This window comes from Dipodomys spectabilis, unplaced genomic scaffold (genome assembly GCF_019054845.1).
Source record: "Dipodomys spectabilis isolate Male_0828 unplaced genomic scaffold, ASM1905484v1 ptg000003l, whole genome shotgun sequence".
Classification (NCBI taxonomy): Eukaryota; Metazoa; Chordata; class Mammalia; order Rodentia; family Heteromyidae; genus Dipodomys; species Dipodomys spectabilis.
Window position 1 is genome coordinate 13,891,070 of NW_024870680.1, and position 13,606 is coordinate 13,904,675.

At 48.3% G+C, this 13,606-nt stretch overlaps 1 protein-coding gene across 5 annotated transcripts in view; it reads left to right on the top strand.

The window, feature by feature from the left end:
• The window catches only part of Arrb1 (arrestin beta 1), an 81,502-nt gene extending 75,744 nt beyond the window's left edge, over positions 1-5,758 (top strand). For all 5 annotated transcript variants that reach the window (XM_042687187.1, XM_042687173.1, XM_042687180.1 and 2 more), the window contains one exon: positions 19-5,758. In XM_042687187.1, coding sequence (XP_042543121.1) covers positions 19-130 — 112 coding nt within the window. In that variant the 3' untranslated portion in view covers positions 131-5,758. The remainder of the gene's footprint in view (positions 1-18) is intronic.
• Positions 5,759-13,606: the final 7,848 nt, after the last annotated feature.

Consider the following 13,606-nt stretch of genomic DNA (forward strand, 5'->3'; position numbering starts at 1 on the left):
CCTTGTCTCTCCCATTAGTGATGACGACATTGTATTTGAGGACTTTGCCCGCCAGAGACTGAAAGGCATGAAGGATGACAAGGAGGAAGAGGAGGATGGGACCGGCTCTCCACACCTCAACGCCAGATAGACTGGAGCCTGCCCTTCCTCTGGGCAGCTCCATGTCACTCTTGCACTCGGATACTTATTTGTCGTCTTCTTCCCCCTCCCCTTTGTTCTTCCAGTTTCTACCAGGGGGCCTCATACCCACCATCACAGAGGGCGGGGGGGGGGTTCCTTCCCCAGAAGGTGGTCTTCTAAGTCCCAGTGATGAGTCTCTGGCCTCAGGACTGGCCTCATGTCACCATGCCAACAGGACCACAGCATACCACCTTTACCCCTCTCTAGTCACCCGTCCACCCCCCTTTTCATGCTCACTCCCAGATAGGTTACTACAGCCCTGGCCTGGAGGATTTGGCTGGAAATGGAGCCGAAAGGAGAGGGTGGGACACGAGGGAAACAGTGATGGTGGGCTTGGGGGTATGAAGGGATGGGCATGGGGCTCAGGACATGGGAGATGGTTGTGGTCCCAGGTGGTGACAGTTCTGGCAGTTAGAAGGTGACAGTGTTGAAGGCCACCCTTTCTGGCTGGAGGGGCCCTACTGTGGTTATATTCTCCATGCCTTTATTGTCCTTGTCCCTGTTTCTTGATAGTGACATTGGTGAAGATGCATACAGCCCAGGAATGGAGAAAAAGCAACGGACTTTCTTATCAGCAGATATTCCTAGATGGTGGCGAGTGGGGTGAACTATCTTAGATTTTGGTTATGGTCAGGCTCTGACATTTTAGCTTCCTTATGTTTGGGGTGTGGGCTCATCTGTATGCACACACAGAGAGGGCAAACACCTGCCCTCTCTGTCACCTGCAAACACCAGCCCCAGCACAGTAAGCTCAAGCTCCGAGGGAGGTTTCCTAAGGGGCCATTCAGAGATGGGGCAGGAGTAGAAAGAAGAGAGCCCACCCTACTTCCCTTCCTTGGTGAAGTTAAGATGACCATTCAGGAAGCAAGACTGGAGGGCCAAAGGCAGCTGGAGTCCCCATTAACCCTTCGTTCTCCAAGGCTGGGCTGGCTGCAGGCTGGGTGAGAAAGTGCCTGATATCACCATCCTCACCATCAAAGGGGATCCTTCCCCACAAGGGAGTCCCAGAAGGAAGGCTGCTACTCTTCTTTCCTTGGGGATTCGAGGATCCCTCTAGTTCCCAGTGTCATGGGTCCCCAGTACCCATTGATTGGTGTTGGTGTTGATGTTGGGGCATTTCCCAGGGCAACAGAACAGGCAAGTGATAAAAGTAGAGTGTTCAAGGTATTTATTTTTGGTCTGGTCTTTGATGCTAACTTGTGTGGATATGAGCACATTCCTCACTGGAAAACCAAGGAGTTTGACCAGATGATTCCCAACTGTCAACTCTGGCTCCTGAAAAACTATGAGCATTTCAGCATCTGGTTTACCTAGTAGAATTAAGAGCTGCTCACTGCTCCCTACACCTGCAGAAAGGATTCATTGGGTGTTAGAGGTAGCAGAGCCTGCCTACACCTACCTAGCCTATCCTCCAGGCCCAAGAGGGTGACCCGATGCCAAACTGGAGCCAAAGCCACTGCTCTGGAGCCTAGACATTGCAAGGACCAGAGCTTGTACTTGCTAAGGCTTTGGTGGGGGCGCTTATGGGAGGTTCTCTTAAGACTTCACAGTTCCCTAAAAACATTCTTAAAGCTTACCCAGGCAAATGTCCCCCAATACTTCTCAGCTTAGCACCTCCCAGGGATGGGGCATATGACCATCTCCCTTGGTGAAATGACCCAGTCACCAGCCTGGCCCTGCTCCTTCAAAATCTCATCAGCAGTCAATCCAAGGGACCCCTTCCCAGCTAGGGGCAGTCACACTCTGGCTAGTTCTGGGGTCTTAGCTGCAGGTGCCCCAACCCCTGCCAGGGATTTCTGTGCAGTTTACACTTCACCTGGGCAGCTTCAGAATAGATATCCAACAGCACATGGCAATCATGTGCTATTCAGTGTCTTCCTCTGAAACCTTTGGGGCTGATAGGAAGCTCTTTAGCATTTGGGATTACCTTGCAAAGCCCTTCTCCAGTGTATACACAGGGTTTCCTAGACTGGCTTCTCGAGCTTTCTCCACCCCAGCATCCCACTCATCTTGTGGATATATCCAAGAGTTAACTAAAATTTCTCTAGTTGTCTGAGCCAGGACTGAACAGGCCTGTGGTCAAATTGATTTGATTCTAGCCTAACCATCCTTTGCTGACAATTTCTCTGCTCTATGCCCAGCAACAGAGACACAAAGATGGATCCATCTCACCCCTTGTTCTTAGAAAGCTTGTAGCTAGGAGGAAGTAACAGGAGGCCATTTGCATTTAGGACTCCATGGCTGCTGCTGTTCCATACAGTGCCCTTTCCAGGTAGGTTCAGATCCACACTAGAATGCACAGCCCTATGAGTCACCTGTGGTGGGTTTGGGTGTCACCTGCCCCTTGGCCAGCTGTCTTCCTACACAGTTGTGGGCTACAGTGCTGTGGCACATACAGTACAAAGTAGTTTGGGCTTCCTGAAGCAGAGGGCTCAGAGTGTCCTTACAGATACCACCCAGCTATGACGGAGTGCTTCTTTGCAGGGCCCCTCTTTGTTCTGGAGTCAGCCTGGAGAGGGAATACTTTGCTGTGAAGTATAGGGGTGGGGGAGCCCCACTGGGCCCCAAGCACCAGCCTACAATATTGGCATTTTCTGTACTGAGCCTTTGGGGTCCTATGCCAGCCAAGCAGCCCTACACTGGAACTTTCCAATGAGTCATGAGGGTGGCATGTTGATGCCAATCTGGTCAGCAATGAAGAACATGCCCTGGGTGAAATGCCACCAAGCAGAAGGCCAGCTAACTAAGAGAAGAGGTCACTTCCCTAGAAAAATGATCAAGTGACTTAGCTGGACTCCTTGGTCATCTTAGCCTCAAAGCCCAAACAGGATGCAGTGGACTCCTGTGGTTTTTTGGTTCAAGGAAGGTGGCTGACAAGCTGGTTCCCTCAGTACAGTGACAGGAATACTGTCCTGCAAGCCCCCAGTGCTACCTCTCAGTCCTGGCTGTTACCAACCAGCTGAGTGGCTTTGAGGAACTTCTCAAGCTGTTTCCCAAACAAGTGCTGCAGAAATGCTTTCCTGCTTGGCTCAGACCTTGCTGTGCAGCCCAGAGGAGTCAGAGGCCAACAGTCTACAAGTTGTAAACCACTGCCCGGGTGTGACTCTGCCACTGTAGGGCATGGACCAAGGTCACACAGGAAGCCAACCTGGCACTGAGCCCTCACTGCCTACCAGTCTTCATCTCTCACCTGGCTTCTCATTTAAGTCAATGTCAGTCAAGTGACATGCAGCCTCTGGGCCTGGGGACCCAGCTGGGAGGAAAGTGCCCAACTATTCAGATATGCCTTGCTCAAGGACAGGAATCCCAGCAACCAGGGCTGGACACATAACACTGGGGAGAGAGATCTCTTGGACCCTCCCAGGCCTGGAGCATTTCCCATCTCTCAGGTCCAGAAACCTTGGCCTTGACCCCAAGTCAGGAAGCTGAACCTTCATACCATGGTTTTATCAAATCCCAAACATGAGGGGCAGTAGAAATTGCCCATTTATTCCCTTCAAAGTGGAAGGCCTCCTGCAGAATCAACCAGAGCTACCCCAGCTTCCCAGCGACCCTCTGGGAAGACCTTTGGCCCAGGGAAAGCCCAGGCCTCGTGCCCTGACAACCAAGCCTGACTGATACTCGAATGTGGTTTCTGTGACCCAGAGAGGCAGCTTCTCTTCTGCCAGTGACTAGAACCTGGGGATGTCCACCCATCCAGGAGGAAGGGGCTAGGCCTGATCTTGAACTCACAGGGTCTCACGGGTACAGGCCTGGGCCTGGGCTGATAGGTTTCTTTTTAAACTCAAGGACCAAATGAGTCTCCCCCAGTCCTCACTCATAGTCTGCCTTTGGGCATGGTGTTTTATTCTCCTGGCCAGGGACAGCTTCATCACTTGCCTGCCCTCCCTCCAGGATGAAGGGGCCTACCTGTGGGGGCAGATCCCCACCTCTACCCCTCTTCTGCACAGGGGCACTGCCCACTACCTTCATAGGGGGGCTTTGTGGAAGGGGAGCACCCCCTCCCATCCTGCCAATTTTCTCTTCCACTTTCTCACCCCAAGGTGAAATAAAGCACAGGTCCCTGGGACCATGGTCTACAGACATTCAGTGGTTTTCCAACCAGGTACTGTGAAACCTCTGGAATCCCACAGAACTTTGTCTGTGGTTGCTACCTGAGGTGAGGGCAAAGGCTGAATCTCTAGCCCCCTCCCTCTTCCCACCACCACCACAACTCTGCTTTTCTCTCTCTTGCCTAGTAAGGGTTCACTTTTAAACTTTGCTTTGAGAAAAAAACCTCAAACCATCATTCTGAGGCTTGATCTCAGACCAGCAAGCACAGGTCCTATTCTTGCTTGTTGTGTTGGAGCAGCTCCAGCTTTCCAATACAGAATATCTTAGAATTGGAACTTGGGTTCCCTAGGCCCAAGCATTTGCTCACACACACATACAGGCACATGTCACATGGACCCTTTGATGGCTTTCTAGCTGACCTACCCTGAATCTCTAACCTGGATTGATTTGGGCAGGGCCTGGTGCTCAGTAAGGATGGGGATTTGACCCTGGATATTGGCTTATGCAGGCTGGCAGATCATGGAGCAAGAAAACAGGCATGGTCTCCACCCAGGACTTATATCTGTGCCCCTGAGTGACACTTAACTTCCAGGCCAGACTCCTGGGATGATTGGAGGGGGTAGAGTCAGGTTTCTTTTTATATATGGTCAAGTGGACTTTGATAACTGAAATCCCTCCCCTGAAGGCAGGATGCCCTAGAGGTAGTTTCCCAGAGAATTCTAATAGGATTCCACTCCCATATTTGTGGACCACAGGAGGTGCTTGTGCATCCTAAAAGAGGCTGGACCTCCTCCCGCAGCTCATGGATTTCCCTCTCTGCCTGTCCTTCTGTCCAGGCCTCTGTATGGACCAGCTGTTGGTACAAAATCTTGCCTAGTCCCCTCCCACCAGGGCTGTCTATGTGGGAAGGTCAAGCTTATGGCACTGCCATCTGCCTGGCACTAGAGAAAGAATGCTAACTGGTATTTTATGTTCAGTCAGTCTGAGTGTACCCCTGGGAATCCTATTCACTTCAGTTTCTCCATATGTAAAGTGGAGTTAGTACCAGCTTCTGCCACTCCACGGGGGCTGTTTCCAGGACCATAGGGAAGGAGGTCATGAGGTGGCAGCATATGAGAGGTGGGTGAGGTCCTGGCTTCGGTGGCAATTCTGCAGAGCCTGGGGAATGTGCAGGACATGCATGCTGTTTTCCTGGGCATCTCCGCTCAGTGCTAAGGTCCAATCACAGATGCTGAGGGGGCCACTTCTTCCTGTGGAGTGGGAACCAGTGTGTATGTACCCGGTCTAGTGGGGAGGGGTGGCCTTGAACTTGTGAGTGTCCTGCTTCTGCCTCTCCAGGTCTGTGGCCACCCTTCTGTGAAGTGATTATTTGTGACACTCTCATTCCTGGATCACCTCCAGGTTAACCTGTTACCTGTGGCATTCCTTTATTCTGTCAGATAAGTTATTATAGTTTATTCAAATCCAACAGGACAAATGAACAAAAGAATAGATAAAAGGTCATTAAAGATCTTTTGTGACAGAAGCTGCTACTGCTTGTGTGATTTTGGTTTTGGTACTGAAGTTTGAACCCAGGGTCTTACACATGTTAGGTAAGAACTGTACCACTGAGCTATAGTCCCAGCCCTTTCATTTGTATCTTGTTTTTGAACCAGTCTTAAGCTGCCTTTGCCTGGGTTGGCCTTGAACTTGCCTCAGCCTCCCAAGTTCAGATTACAGGCATGCACCACCATGCTTGGCTCTGCTTTTATTTTTATCTCACAAACCCTTAATAGCAGTGTCATTCTGCTGACCCAGAATAGATTTTTTTTTCAAGAGTGCTGGTCCTGGGGCTTGAACTCAGGGCCTGAGCTTTATTGCTCAAGTCTAGTGTTCTATCACTTGAGCCACAGCTTCATTTGTGCTTTGAAGATAAGAATATCACAGACTTTCCTGCCCTGGCTTTCTTCAAACCATGATCCTCAGATCTCAGCTTCCTGAGTAGCTAGAATTACAGGATGAGCCACCAATGCCCATAGGATTCAGCATTTTGTCCCTTGTCTGTGGCTCCCAGCTCCAACATAATCCTTGTATCCACTTCTGAAGACTGCAAGAACTTTTTCCCTGTCCCTCTCCTGCCACTGTCTAGCCTTAGGGCCTTGGTAAGTCTTTGATGATACCTCCCAGAACCACTAGATTCCATGACTGCTGGTTTGCTGCCAAGATGACACCCCCTTCCCATAGTCTATCTGCTACCTCAGCTGCAGTACTCACCTTAGTGCCAGCCTGCCTGCTGTCTAGTCCACGTCCTCCTCTACTGGAGTCTCCTTCTGGAAGTCATTTGGGTTTTCTGAGCGTTACTGTTGCCTGGGCTAATGGAAGGAGAGGGCTCAAGATGAGGAAGACACGATATTCTAATAGATAGTATACTATTTTTGTATGAAAGGAAGAGGCCGTGAATATAAAATACTTTTCTACAAAATTGATTAAGTAATGAAAAAAATTATTTTTACATTCCTGAAAAGTGGGCAACTTGGATGAAAGTCTTGCTTTCCTGGCAGGCCAGAAGGTGGAGATGTTGTCTTCCAGCAACATCTAAAGGTCACTGGGCAGACATGGGCATTGGATCCAGAAGATGGGAGCTAGAGCTACAGCTGCTCCCCTCCCACTTGGGCTGTGCCTATCCCAGTCCAGAAAAATTGAATCTATAACAGGATTTTAGTGCTGCTCATGAAACCAGGGCTTTGCTTCACTACTGAGTTACACGCTCAGTCCTATGCCAGTTTAATTGGGGAAATTGGTTATTAAAATGTTGAAGATGAAAGGGAAAATGGGATGAGAGGTGACCCAAAGGTCAGGCCCAACAGAAAACCATCACCGCCGCTAGGATGGAGGAACAAAGGAGGTTGTATGGCCTCAGCCAAGGAAGCAGGACAGCCTAGCAGGGACACAGGGGAAGAGAACATCTGATGCATCCAAAACAGAAAACAGCTCGTGGTGATTAATCTCCACTGTCAACTTGGTTAGACTGAGAAGCACAGAAGAGAATAAAGTGTGTGGCTGTGAAGTGTTTCCAGAGAGAATGAACTAAGGGGGAGGGGAAAGACCCAACCTGAATGTGGGCTCCACCCTCCCATAGGCTGGGGACCCGGATGGAATAAAAGGTGGAAGGAAAACCAGACATCATACCTGTAATCCTCGCTATGTAGGAGGCTGTGATCCGAGGATCACAGTTCAAAGCCAGCCCAGGGTGTAAAACCCGCGAGATTCATCTCCAATTACCCACCAAAATACTAGAAGTAGAGCTGTAGCTTAAGTGGTAGAGTACGGGCCTTCAGTGAAAAAGCTGAGATTGTGTTCGGATGCTACGTTTACGCCTAAGTACTGGCACAAAAAGGGTTGTGAGAGGAAGCTTGCCACCACAGGCAAATACTCGCTTCCTCTCTCCACTTCCTCTCTCTCTTCCTCTGCCCTTTCCCACCTTTCTTCTCTTCTTCCGGGCCACCATGAGGTGAGCTGCCTGTTCTGCTACACCCTCCTATGGCCTGAAAGCTTTGAGACTAAATGAATCCTTCTCTTCCCTTAAATTGTTTATGGCAGGCATTTTGTCACAGCAGAAAAAAAACAATCTGACTAATAGTCATTTGGGGGGACGCTGCCCACACCAGAGAGGGTAGAAGAAATAGTCTGCCTTCTCCTCTTGACTTCCAGTTTCATGTCAATATTTATTATTTGCAGAATCCAATTTAAAATCTAAAAGTGAATTTTTAAGAAATTTTGGAAAATGTAGTTTATAATATCAGTGCCTAGCAATGCAGAGAAAAAGAAACAATTAGATCTGACACTAAATAAGCAGTCGATCCCATCCAGAACATAGAAATAATTATTTGGACATGATTATCACAACGTAAGAGGAAGGTCCTGACAGAACTGTGGAAATGGGAGAGATATTTGGAATTGACTGCTACCACTATCTTCATTATGCTTCAGAGCATCACTTAAACTGAACAGAGCCAGGGGCTGGTCATTTATGACTAATCCTAGCTAATCAGGAGGGAAGCTGAGATCTAGAGGATCAAGGTTCAAGGACAGCCTGTGTAGAAAAAGGTCACTAGACCCCCCCAAAATAAATGCCTATGATCTCAGCAGACTGAGATTTGAAGACTGCAGCTTGACACCAGACCAGGGAAACTTTATTTCTAAACACAACACATGCATGCACGCGCGCGCGCACACACACACACACACACACACACACACACAGCCAAAACTGGAGCTGTGGCTCAAGTGGTAGAGCATTAGTCTTGGGTAAAAAAAGCTCAGGGACAGTACCCAGGCCTTGAGTTCAAGCCTTAAGAGGCATGTGCACCTCCTCCCCCAATTAACCTACAAAAATGGGGCTGGAGGTATGGTTCAAGTGGTAGAGTGTCAGCCAAGCAAGCATGAGGCTCTGAGTTCAAACCCAAGAAAAAACAAAAAACAACAAAAAAAAAACCCCAAGAAAACTGAACAGGAAGTTCAAATTCTGGCCAAGATGGAATAAATCCACTATGGCTTCTCACCACTTGTGTGTGTGTGTGTGTGTGTGTGTGTGTGTGCTCACACGCATGCACACATGCGTGCATGTGCACATACATGCTGGTACTGGGACTTGAATCAACACTGTCCAGTAGCTTTTTCACTAAACATCTGGTTTTTTAGTAACTAATTAGAGATAAGTGTCTCACAAACTTTCCTGCCTAGCTGGCTTCAAATCATGATCCTCAGGTTTTAGCCTTCTGAGTAGCTAGGAAACAAGTGTGAGCCTCCAATGCCCAGCCATTTCTTTGTAGTCTAAGAACATAGTGCCAGGACAGACTGTCTGCATTTTATGACTTCTTTTTGGTCGTTTACTGGCAATGTAACCTTGAGCAAGTTATTCATCTCTCTATGCCTTATTTCCCTCATCTGTAAAGTAAGAACAGTGATACCTTTTTCCTAGAATTGTCAGGGTAAAATGGGTTAATACAAGGAAAGTGCTTAGAACATTCTGCATAAACATTATTACTACTTGCATTGTCTTATGAGGACAGATACTTTGTTAGTTTCTGTCAAAATAGTATCCACAGCTTCTTCCTAACACAAAACATGGCACAAAGTGGGCATTTAAATATTTCCTGAGGCATTGTGCCTTAAGAGGGAATATTCCAGTCACCACCAGCAGATGACGTATGTGCCCAAGAAAAATGGAAGCTGGTTCTGCCCTGCTCCAGACTTACCAGCAGATGTCTCTGCAGCTCCCTGGAGTGGAGAACCCAGACTAAAGCTGCAACTACTATTGAGATAGAATCCTGGAGAGGTATTCCAAAGGAGGGACAGACAGAAGGCTATACTCATATTAAAAAGTTGAAGTGAGCCAGGCTGGTGATTCACACCTGCAATTCTAGCTACTCAGGAAGATGAGATCTGAGGTTCATATCCAGCCCAGTCAGAAAAGTTTTTGAAATTCTTATCTCCAATTAATCACCAAAAAGGCCAAAAGTAGAGCTATGATTCAAGTGGTAGAGCAATAGCCTCGAGCACAAAAATTCAAGAACAGTGCTCAAGCCCTGAATTCAAACCCAAGGGCTGGCACACATGTGCGTGTGCACACACACACACACACATACACACACACAAGTTGAAGTGAGCTGGGCACTAGTAGCTCACACCTATAATCCTAGCTACTCAGGAAGCTGAGATCTAAGGGTCATGATTCAAAGCCAGCCTAGGAAGGAAAGTCCATGAGATACTTATCTCCAATTTACTATCCCTCAAAAAGCTAGAAGTAAAGCTGTGGTTTAAGTGGTAGAGCACTAGCTTGTGAGAAAAAAGCTCAGGAACAACACCCAGGTTCTGAGTTCAAGCCACTGGACTGGCACACACAAAAAAGAGAAGAGCTGAAGTGAAAAAACTGATTTACATTTTGCATGACTGCACTTTCTAATACTGTTACTCAAAACAGTAACCCCAGGATTTGGCCATCCAGATACTTTACATCATTACAACCTTAGTTCAATAAAGTGAGAGTGGGAGGAAGTATGTGATTGTCAGAAAGTATACAACAGCTATAACAGCCAGTGGGATGTCTCTTCTGCTGCATTTTGTATTTCTATGGGGTGGGGGTGGGGATGGGGCAGGAGCCAGGGGAGGTTTGCAAATCTCTGTACCAGGTTGAGGGACCTAGAAGGGAACCAGCCAGCCTCTGTCCTGGAGAAGCTTCTGGCCTGGTGCAGACAGGAGCAAGGAAAACAGCAAGGATAGAAAAAGATCTGAGATACAGCAATGGCAGAGGGGTGAGGTGAGGAAATCCCTGGGGCTCTGGGGATATGCTGAATTCTCCCTGTGTTGGGGAGGAGCGTTCCATGCAAGCAAAGGTGCAGAGAAGCAAATAGCTGAGCTCTATCATGAAGACTTGAGGAGGCTGGTGTGGCTGGAGAGTAGGTTCAAGGAAGACTGGCACCCATACTCTTCCTTGCTCCATTCTGATCTTGCCAAGACTCACTGGAATCCAGCCTGAACAACACTCATTTATCCTTGTGTCCATGTAACTATTAAAAAGATTAATATCTTGAGTGGCCCCCTATGTTTTTGCCATCCTGATGACCCAACCTGGTCACCATCTTGGCCGTGAACAGGAGCTAGATCTCAGAAAGTACTCAGCAGAGGGATGAACTGAAAGCTGTGACTTCTAAGCTTGGGTGTCCAGAATAAGGTGCCCCTTTCTCTTCACAGTTGGGTCCAGCTGGGGGCAATGATCACAGGATAGAAATACTAAGTGAAGAAGTAGGTAGGTGGTTGTGCCACGGTCTTAGCCCCAGGGCAGGGCAGGGCAAAAAGCCCCAGGGGGCATCGTGGGCACTGGATCTGCTCCTGATCTGTGAACTGGATGAGCTTCATCAGCCAAGACAGAGTAGCGTGAATGGGGCTGGCCAGCTCCTAGTAAGTCACCCTGAGGTCCTGCTGAGGGAAAGGATAGAGATAGGGTGAAGGAGGGGACTCTGGAGGCGGTCACATGCATCACAAGCAGTATTGACTGTTCCCATCTCCCCTGTCATTTCCCTGGTTTAGGAAAGGCCACGCCCATAAATTAAGGCTGAGAGCCTTCCAGGCAGGTTGAATGTAGGGGATGGACTTCAGAGCGGGCAGGCAGTGCCTACAGGCATCACAAGTCCAGCTCAGCCTGGAGAGATGGCACTTCAGAGCTAAAGAGGAACAAGGGTGTCCAAAGGCACAGCATTGGGTGGGCCAGAAATGCAAGAGTCAGTTCTGCCGTGTTCTGCAGCACCTAGTTCACAGTAGGGTTTCACCTGGTGTTTCTGGACCAAGGGCTAAGGGGCATGGCAAGTCACTTGATTCTAAACTCAAACCCAGCCTCCAGACTCTAGCAAGGCTCTTCCTCTCCAGGTCTGGGGGAATGGGCAGGTAAGGGACGTGGAAGCAAGCCTAGACTCTCTGAGAGATAGCTCTGTGTGTGTGTGTGTGTGTGTGTGTGTGTGTGTGTGCTAATTCTGGGGCTTGAACTTAGAGCCTGGATGCTGTCCTTGAACTTTATTTATTTATTTATTTATTGCCAGTCATGGGGCCTGAACTCTAGGCTGGGAGCTGTCCCTGAGCTCTTCAGCTCAAGGTGAGCTCTCTAACACTAGAGCCACAGCGTCACTTCTGGCCTTTTCTGCTTATGTGGTGCTGAGGAATCAAACCCAGGGCCTCATGCATGCAAGGCAAGCACTCTACCAATGAGCTACCTTCCCAGCCCCAACTTTTGGCTTTTTCTGGGTGGCAAATTGGAGATAAGAGTCTCATGGACTTTTCCTGCCTGAGATGGCTTTGAACCTTGATCCTTAGATCTCAGCCTCCTGAGTAGCTAGGATTACAGGTGTGAGCCACCAGGATTTAGCTGGGAGATGTTTTTGAAAGGCAATTTCATGCTGCTTAACAGGTCTTAGAACCCTGGGACGTCTGCCAGATCTTTCCAAGTACACAACAGTTTCATGTCTAACACATTTCTGACAATCACACCTGCACTTTCTTGCTCTCTCTCTTGCTTTTTACCCTACCTGCTCTTTATGGGGACAGCCCAGAGGTAGTTTTTTTCCCCTTCTCCACGAGCCCCCTCCCCCCCCCATATGACTCCTATAGCCCCAGGCCTCCTGTGTCTCTGCCCAGTTCTCTAGGAGCTTCTGAGAGAGGCTCTGTAATGACTGAGGAGGGAGTCAGGGTGGTGCATACCTGTAATCTTAGCACTCAAGAGTCTGAGGCCAGAGGATCCTAAGTTCCAGGCCAGCCTGGATGTTACTCAGTGGTAGAAGACTTGATCCTCGAACAACAAACCAAACAAAACAAAATCACTGGAATGTGACTTCCTCTAAGTAGCTGCCTTAGGCTGGTCAGCTTACTCTGAATTCTCATAGTTTCCTGGAATTTCTTTCCCTGAAGACCCCGATTAAATATGATGCTTTCTGTGGATTAGCAGAGAAGACTAGCAGGGTTGCATTCAACACAGCCTGAATGAATGGTTAGACTTGCAGAGGAGGCAAAACTGGAGACCCTGGGACCCTGACATTGCAACAAGAGTAAAAGACCACGGATGACTTTCAACAGCCATTTGTGAATGGCACTAAGGTTAAACACCAACTTGCACAAAAATAGGCACTTGGGTGCTTTTTAGTAACTGCTAATACCTTATAGAACTTCAATTAAATTTAAGTTCTTGGTACAGTATCTTTCATATTAAAGCCTCAGACTTTGCTGACAACAAACGCATAGCTAATAGCATAATTCCTGCGCCAGGATTTACTTTGGTTTTAAGCGACATTATCGGAGGGCAAACTAGGTACCGAGGTGATGTGTTAGAGGCACAGTTCTCTAACCTATGTTAGACTGTCACTATTTGTTCTGCAGGATTGTCAGGGTCCCTCTGGAAGACCATTCTAGGGGATTTAATCCCTTCTCAGTGGGGAATTTTCTGGAAAGACATATGGAGACTCCTGAACTGGTTTCATCTCTGTAAGGACAGCTGAGGAGGCTTCCCATGGTTCTCTTGAGGTCCTTTTCAACGTTTGAAAAGCATATATTCTAGAGTCACATGATCCTAAGCTTCTAAGATGCCAGAATCCTCCATTTCCACCCCATGATTCTAGAGCTCTTTGATCTTGAATGCAAAATATTCCAGTCTAGGAACACTGAGGCCCACTTGGCCCCAGCTGCACATATCTCAAGGAGTCATTTTGCCCCACTCCTACCTCTAGACTGCTGCTTCTTAGCCTCTTTCACACACTTGATATGGTCCTGCCTTTCCAGCCAGGAGAATGCAGCTGACACCAGAGAGATCAGGAAATCACCCCATCGATTGGATGATTCCAGAGCAACAAAT